Source organism: Microtus oregoni, unplaced genomic scaffold (genome assembly GCF_018167655.1).
Source record: "Microtus oregoni isolate MIOR12 unplaced genomic scaffold, Mior012 000046F_ref0000063, whole genome shotgun sequence".
NCBI classification, from domain to species: domain Eukaryota; kingdom Metazoa; phylum Chordata; class Mammalia; order Rodentia; family Cricetidae; genus Microtus; species Microtus oregoni.
In genome coordinates, this window is record NW_024543220.1 from 3,570,679 (window position 1) to 3,579,175 (window position 8,497).

The 8,497-nt window shown below is 40.4% G+C and overlaps 1 protein-coding gene across 1 annotated transcript; it reads left to right on the top strand.

Annotated features, from left to right (window-relative positions):
- The first annotated feature begins 2,162 nt into the window (after positions 1–2,162).
- On the top strand, positions 2,163–8,271 carry LOC121435725 (prolactin-inducible protein homolog). Its single transcript, XM_041635191.1, has 4 exons — positions 2,163–2,259; positions 4,169–4,280; positions 7,638–7,752; positions 8,042–8,271. The coding sequence occupies exons 1-4, from the start codon at positions 2,174–2,176 to the stop codon at positions 8,164–8,166; spliced, it is 438 nt and encodes a 145-aa protein (XP_041491125.1). The 5' UTR covers positions 2,163–2,173; the 3' UTR covers positions 8,167–8,271.
- The last annotated feature ends 226 nt before the right edge of the window (positions 8,272–8,497 follow it).

An 8,497-nucleotide genomic window follows, 5' to 3' on the forward strand; every position in this document is an offset into this window, starting at 1 on the left:
TCCTACTACACGTACTGGCTTTGTGGGAGCCTAGGCAGTTTGGATGCTCACCTTACTAGACCTGGATGGAGGTGGGTGGTCCTGGGACTTCCCACAGGGCAGGGAACCCTGATTGCTCTTCGGGCTGATGAGGGAGGAGGACTTGATTGGGGGAGGAGGGAGGCAGAAATCTTAAATAAATAAGTGACTTGTCACTTACCAGTACAGAGCTACAAGTTGAAGACAATCTGCAAACAATCTGTTTTTCTCAGAGAGACCCAGGCTTTTTTCATAAGGCTTTGAGTCAACAAGATGAGGTGTACCTACATTATAGAAGGTACTCTACCAAAACCTGGATGGTTTAAATGTTAATCACATTGTTTATTTGTTTTTTAATGTCTTCAAAGAAAAATCTATAATATTGGGTACGATTCTTAGTCGAATTGACTCATAAAATAATCACACCAACCAATGTTAATATAGCCATTACTTTTGTTACATATTTTGTAGGGTTATGAATTGTATACATCTCTGTTGGTTTTCTGGAACGATCTCTTTACTCTCTATAAATGCTCTGAATTCATTTCCATCTATCTTTTCTGATCCCTAGTTTATCAAAACTGCCCCCTATACACATTAAAGAACAGAGATGTACCTTTGAAGGGGGTTATGATCCAGCAAAGAGCTATATCTGTATTTCCCATGTGGATCTGGTCTGGACCATTCCTTGGATAATATCAGCTATGATGATCCTCTGGGAGATATTACTCAAGTAAACAAGAAAAGGATTTGGTGAAAAGAGAGTTAAAACATGGAAAAGTGTTCATGAAGGAGGGTCACTGAGACTAGGGCCATGGATAATGAGAAAATGTCACTCTTGAGACAGAGAAGCAAGTGTTTGGCTGAAACTACAGAGTGAAGAATTATTGGTGCCCAGCTTAAGAAGATGAAGAGATTAGCACAAGAATAAATAATCAGGGGAAAATTTTTAAAACTTCATCCACTGTGTACAAACAGCTAGACTTTAATTTCTCCACACTCACTAAAGCAGAATACATAGGTAAGTCTTAGACAGAAGACTTTCATATTCAGACCCCAGAGGATCATCCTGGCCTTTTGTCATTCAAGAGATTTTTTTTTTTTTTTTAGTTTTTCGAGGCAGGGTTTCTCTGTAGCTTTGGAGCCTGTCCTGGCATTAGCTCCTGTAGATCAGGCTGGCCTAGAACTCACAGAGATCTGCCTCTCTCTGCCTTCCAAGTGCTGGGATTAAAGGCGTGTGCCACCACCACCCGGCTCAATAAATAACAATAAATTTTAGGTTAAATGACATCTTTGGGTCAATAAAGACAGTGGGGATATGTAAGGAATAGGGAGTCTCCTGCCACTCCATGGGGGAGAAATGCATGTGTCAGGATGTCTCCGTGATATAGTTTGGGTTCTGTTGCAGTGGAGGAAGCCCTTATCGTTATCTTCCTACATGCCTTCTACCATAAAACAAGTGTGGGAACCATGACTGGGGATTTTAAGGCTGAACGGTTGGATTTGGCGATGCAACTATGTAAATGACTTTTATATAATGAAAGCATCATTCTCTCCTAGATATTTTGAGTATCTGGAAGACTTACTATCCCTCTTGAAGTACAGAAGGGTTTAACAATCCCAAACATCACAATATCATTGGGAACTATGGTTACACTTCTACAACATCCCGAGAGCTCAGCCTTTCCTCAGTTCTCTCAGCTCTATCATTGGTAGTGGTTTCTGGATAACTGTGTCTGATCATTTCAGAACTCTAAGACACCTTCTTAGTGGCATCTCCTTTTGAATCATCAAGTGAACGTGCTGTATAGCTGTTGCTTGGAACCTACCACACACTACGTCTGCTGACTGTGAAGATCGAACCAGCAGTGACTTAAGGAACAGAACAGAGAATTCAATGAGACAGAAGAAAAACATGTCTGTAAGCCAAGAACAGGCCTTTGAAGATCTCTGACACTGAGAAAATAAGGAAGTTCAATCACAGATATTCTAACAATTTAATTAATAATATTTATTCCATGGAAAAAACCAAACCTCCTCAACAAGGAAGGATCATGAATACAGAGAATGCCAGCTTTTCTGCTTCCTCAATCTGAATATAAACTTGTGCTGAGCTCCAGTGGCCCTACTGTTCTGGTGTCCTGTTTCCTCCACCATGCACGGTTTCTCATTCATGTTCAAAGCCGCCACCCTCTTGGTCCTGGGCCTGCAGCTGGGGATCAACAAGGCTCAGAATGACATGTGAGTCAAATCCTTCTTTTTTCTGCAGAAAAGCCATGGAGAGAATTCCACTCCTGATCTGGAAACCTGTACTTCTGTAGATTTTGAGACTGCAGAGATCTCTAGCCTTGGAAGCTCACATAGACCTCAGGGCTGGTTCCATCCACTTAGTAGGCTCCATCCATTCCCTTCACATTTCCTCTGGTTGTATGGGCTTGCCTGGGAAACAAAACCTCTACTGTACGTAGTTTGCCGTCAGCAATTAGCCTCAGTCTCTCTGATTCACTGTTGGGATTTTTACCCAGTTTACCTGGCAAAGGTAAGAAGTCTGCACATTCTCGCACCAGCTTCAGATGTCTTTGGCAGGGGTCACTGAGAAGAAGAGCTTTGTCACGGACCCATGGTCTCAGGATGAACTAGCCAAACAGGTATCATAGGTACTTTTCCTAAGATAAAACCAAGAGATAAACACTAGGATCTTTAGTAACACTCACACTAGGAGCTGGAAGCTACCATACTGAGAATCCATGCTTGAAGAAAGCAGAGAAGTTGAAAGAGTAGAATGAAGTAAGAAATTAAGCCAGAGGCCATGTGGGGAAGGGAAGCAGTGTTACCAAATTAAACTAGAAACATCTGCATTTGCAGCAGCCTAGGGTGCTGGCTTTCTGGATGCTCTGGGAAACTTGGTCAAATGTCTTGTCCACATATTCCAATTTGGATGGCGTTTTCTCCTGGGCCAGAGGGAAGCCCATGTTGAAATAAACCTTACACTTAAAGTGTCTAGGTCACCCACACTGGCCGTAACTCTCCTGTGTTTATTAACGAATACCTACCTTGTATGGAATCCCTAGACTCAGAAAAGAACTGGCATGGCTAATTGCTGTAGCTAATCTAGTCACCGTGCCAACCCTAAACTCATTTACAAAATGGAAATTTTTAAGATGTCTGGTCTTCTTGTATCTTTCCCAAAAACTGAGTTCTAGAGCATTTTGTAAAAGAAGGAAAATGTAATATGTTTTGCCCTAGGAAAATGGAACTATGAATAATACTGTGTAGGAATTCTTTTCTACTCCACAGAACACCAAGGACCTTAGCCAAGTTTCTTTATAAAGAAGATACAATCCCCTTGGCCCCGAAAAGGCTTTGTTGACTAAAGAGGAACACTTAGTCCTTTGCTTCATCTTAGGTTCCTTTTCTCAGCTATGGTGTATTCCCAATTACAATATGTGCAGATTTCCTGTAGACCTAAATAGATACACAGTCTTGGCCCTCTCTGGGAATCATCAAGGAAGATATTCAAGGGAGATCTCTGAACTGCTCCGGTGCAGAGCTGTTTACATGATTCTGTGGGTGTGAAGTTCTCTCCTAAGAACGACTGGACTCGTTCATTCCATTCAAACTGTAGGGCCGTGCTTCTTAACCTTTCCAATGCTGCAGCTCTTTCTTACTATTCCTCATGTGGTGGTGACTCCCCTAACCATAAAACTATCTTCATTGCTACTTCATAACTGTAACTTTGTTCCTGCTATGAATCATCATGTAAACACCTGGGGTGTCTGATGGTCTTGGGTGACTCCTGTGAAAGGGGCCTTCCATCCCCCCAAAGGGGTCACGGCCTACAGGTTAAGAAGCACTGCTGTCGGTGATAGGAATTAGCACGAGACAGTAGGTAGTTTTCCACTTTAAAATGTGCTATTTGAAACTGGAAAAAGAAAGATGTTCCATTTTGAACAATATGTCTGTTGCTTAATTAAACAAAGATAAATATTCAAACCAGCTAACATGCAAAAGTTCCTGGGGATTGTGATGCTTAGCATTATGTCTAAGCTATCTAACTCCCTCCTTTGCTCTGTCCCCATGCCTCCTTCCAGCTTGGTGCTTTTTCCAGGTGCAGGTCTCTGATCTCTGTGCCCTGTTTTTCTCTTCCCAGAGAGGGTGGAAAGTCAATTTTATTTTATTTAGATGTTCCGAAATATGCAGAGGTAAATGAAGAGATCACTGTGAAACTTGGACTTGAAACACAATATAACGAATGTTCGGTGGTAAGTAGATACCTGGGACAGTGACTCCAAGTCAAAATCTGACTCCTGAATTATGAACGATTGACTTTACCTCTTGTGTTAATACTGCATGATAAACTTAATAAAAAAAATCTTCATACATGTTTTGTCACCCAAATCTCAAAACAAGGTGCAAAACTTTTAGCAGATGATGATTCCCATTTTACAGATTAAGACACCCTGGTCCAGAGGGGTCTAGGAAGTAAAAGAATGAGAAAGAAAGAGATGGAAAACTGGTAGAGTTTCCTCCAGGGTCATAAGCATGACTGGACTTTGATAAGGACTTGAGAACAGGGTTTTCATAAGAATATCCTGCAATCAAACTCACAGGTTGGGACACGGGTAAAGAGAACACAAAGGGTCTGATTCTTCTTCTCCAGAAGCCCCCAAGCTGAGCCTGGTTTCCTCTTGCCCTTCCACTGCCGCCTGACCTGTCAAGATACTGAGCCACGTCTTCTTTTTCTAGTGTGTTGTTTCTCAAAGAGCATTCCAAGTTCTGAAACTATAATAGCACTCATTACAAGGCAAAATCTTGCCATCTAGGGAGATGCCACATCTTCCAAATCAAACATATGCCCAGGGTGTACAGAAGGGGGTTCCCAGCTCTACATGCTGAACAATCTGAAGACAGAACACAGCATTTTGCTACAGTTCCCTACAGCATGACTTTCTTAATTCAAGTGAGATAACAAGAATAGTGATCAAATAAGAAACAAAATAGTACTAGGAGAAGATTGTTTATTAAAATATAATCTAAAAATAACCTCATCTTGATAAAAGAAAGATTCTTGGACATAGTGCAAACATATCCCACTGCTTTCTCCTTTATTTTCCCCGTTTACAAGACAAGAACATGAACTGTGCTTGCTAATGTGGGTGTAGAATGGAGCTTGATTCAGAGTTTTGCAATTTGTGTTTTGTTAGTCATAACTACAGATGAGGTTGGGGAAAATGTTTATACAAGGTATACAAAAAGATCTCTGTGACAAAGACAGTTTCTGGTGATGATAAGCAATGAAAGCCTGTTTGCACCTTTAGAAAGTTAGTGCAATAATGGTGTTGAACTCAACAAAATGGCATGTGATATTATAGTGAATACGTTTCTGATTTTAAGATTCATGCTTCTACTAAGAAAGAGTGATCTTATTAAAAAAAAAAAACGCCCAAAGAGAATAAGCAAAGGGTGTGAAAACTCCATAAACAGTAAATTTTTCACCCACGATTTGTGTAAAAGGAATTTTTGCCGGTTTGTTTTAAGCAGCCTCATAATTTTGCTCTGGCTAAACTCATTATGAGCTCAGCATAAACTGTTTTCCTGATCCTCCTGCATCAGATTTCCAAATGTTGGGGTTATAGATAAGAGATGATAGCCATTCCATCCTGCAACAAATAATTTTTTAAATGTTTTTTATGTGTATGAGTATTTTCCTATGTACCATATGTATGCCTGGTACCTGTGGAGGCTGGAAGAGGAAGTAGGAGTCCCTAAAACTGAGGTTTCAGGTGGCTGTAAACTGCCATTTGGGTGCTGTGAACTGTACCTGGATCCTCTGCAAAAGCAGCAAATGCTCTTATTGTGGAACCATCTCTCAGAGTTTTCTGAGGTGGGGTGTAGGAGAAGCTCAACATATAACTATAACTATAAAGTATATTCATATTTTAAACCTTTTCGGAATATATTTCTTTTTTGACTGAACATTGTAAATCCTCCTTTTTATAGTAATTCTATTGTTTTGCCACTGAATATTTAACAACTTTTAGCTTTGGGGTCACATTTATTTATTTTAGAATTAAAAGCGAACAGCGTATACCTGCTATTATACGCTAGAATGTAATGACCCAAAAATTCTTTAATGCTGACGAGAACTTGAGGTGAACTATAGCCCCTTGGCATCTTTGTGCAACAGACAAGTCTCCTGATCTCAGGAAACCTATAATTTAGTCATCAGAAAACTCTTTCTAAGGGCAAAATGTAAACTTAATGACATGAGAACCTGCCGTCTTACATAACAATGATAAAATTACCTACTACAGTAATCAATGTGTCTATGTGTTTTTTAATGAAGTACCCCCAAATCTAACACATATGAGATGCAGGCAAAGTTAAACTTGCTTTGTGAAGGCACTGTCTGTGATAGTTGTGACTGGCTCAGCTTAAAGAAGGAAGTTCTGTGATGGCCGCTGACATCATACCACAGGTGACATGTAGCACAGTCACTGGATCCTAATTTGTTGTTGCACATAGTTCTTAAAAATTCTAACTCATGAAGAAACCTTGGGAAAATATAATGAAAAGGAAACAAGGGCTCTCTCAACACCAGAACAGGACTCTCTAAATACGGTTCTCAGACTGAATAGCATCCCAATGCTATTATTAGTGTTTGGGGGACTATCATTATTCAACATAGAGCTGCCAGATATCTGAGCAAACACCAGAGATGAGTATATAGCAGGTGTCCTCAGCCCCATGCGTGTCACTACTCTGATAATGATCAAGGTAAAAAAGAAATGAGTGCAGGCAACTGAATCTGAAAATTAATATGACTTGCCTTCTTTCTGCTTGTAGTAAAAAATCACATATACTCCTAATTTACTATGTTGCATTGATGACTGTAATTTCAGGAGAAATACTAAATCTCATTTAAAGGCATTTCCCCGTCATTTTTCACACTTACCAAATTCTATTCACAGGTACATCTGGGTAGACGGATCCTTAAGACAAAACTCCTATGTTAGACACCAGAAACAGGAGTTGATATGTTACAGTTGTCTGAAGTCTTAAGCTGACAGGCATTCTCAGGTTTAAAAAGCAAAGAAACTGGCCCCAAACATTATTTGCTTATCTAATTGTGGCCAGACATGGGCAGAGGCAATAACTTCTAAATTTAAGGTTGGAATAAAGGGGAGAAATAGATGAATTCAATTGTTACAGAGTTAGAACGGGGCTGCATATGGGCTTTGGCCATCATTCTCACAAAGCCTTGTCCTGGCATGTACATTTAAACGGTTGGGCTACCATTCCACTGGGTCACAAAGGAAAATGCACTTAAGTCCTTTCCTAGAACCCTAGCTGGTACCAAAGCGAGCCTTCCCCCCAGGAGATAGCCACAGTGGAGTAAATCTTCTTGCCTGATGGATTCACTTACATCCTCCTGAATCTTGTGCTCAGACTTCTCAGGCATGAGTCTGAAGGTATAAGGAGGGAGAGCCTAGCAAATCTAGCCTGTGATGGTGAATATAATGTGCATGTACTGCTAGTTGATCTCAGCTACTTCCTCTCTTGTATTGCTCTCTTCTTCCGATTTTGTGGACTAACAACGGGCCATCTCTCCTGACCAGGTCAAAGCTTCCCTTGTAACTAATGTCCCAATGGAAGGTAGCTTCAACTATAAACAAACCCGCTGCCTCTGTAATGATCACCGAATAAACCTGTTCTGGGACTTTCCAGTTAACAGTAAGTTGGAAGAACTATCTGCCAAGAGAGGAACATTAGAAACAAAGAGGGCCGTAGAACTTTCTGATGGAAAAATAGAAAGTCGAGGTGGTGGGTGGAAAGGAAGTCCATGAGGGCGATTCCTGGGTTCTAAAGCTGTAGAAAGCATGGGGTGAGAAAATTAAATAGGGTATTGGTTTGCAAGTAGTTTGGGGAAATTGAATCCCAGGGGTCAGTTACCTGGTCCTAGTAGGAAAAAAGGAGGACCCTAACGTGTCTGACGAAATCTCTTTGTCTTCATCTCTTCCAGAAACTCTCAATTTTGCAGTAGTGGTTGAAATTGTTAAGGACAAGAATATCTGTCCTAACGACGAGGCAATGGTGCCCATCAAAGGAGACCTGTATTATAGTTATCGTAATGTGTATGTGTACTAATGGAAGCCTCTTATGTGTCTTTCAAAACCAACTCAATTTTTTAATTAAAATTGACTGGAATATCCATGACAATCTGTTAAATAAAATTATTGTAAGCTGCTCTGCGTATTATTGCATCTTGACTCCAAAATCTATCCTCAAAGTCAGTAAAGTACCCCAAATTTCTTACATTCATCTTTTAAAGAACCACTGTTGAGATATTTATGAGTTCTTACTATGCCGTGACAGAAAAAAAAGGAAAGAAGGGGAGGAGCTTGACCTCGGTGTGTAATGTGCTTGCCATCCAGGTGTGAGGATCTGACTTTGGATCCCAATAATCCACATAAAGCCA

Bases quoted from the DNA above. Each gene is read 5' to 3' on its own strand.
- LOC121435725 (XM_041635191.1), top strand. From the start codon at position 2,174: ATGCACGGTTTCTCATTCATGTTCAAAGCCGCCACCCTCTTGGTCCTG. The intron at 2,260-4,168 runs GTGAGTCAAATC...TTCTCTTCCCAG, and splicing joins AACAAGGCTCAGAATGACAT to AGAGGGTGGAAAGTCAATTT. The intron at 7,753-8,041 runs GTAAGTTGGAAG...CATCTCTTCCAG, and splicing joins CTGGGACTTTCCAGTTAACA to AAACTCTCAATTTTGCAGTA.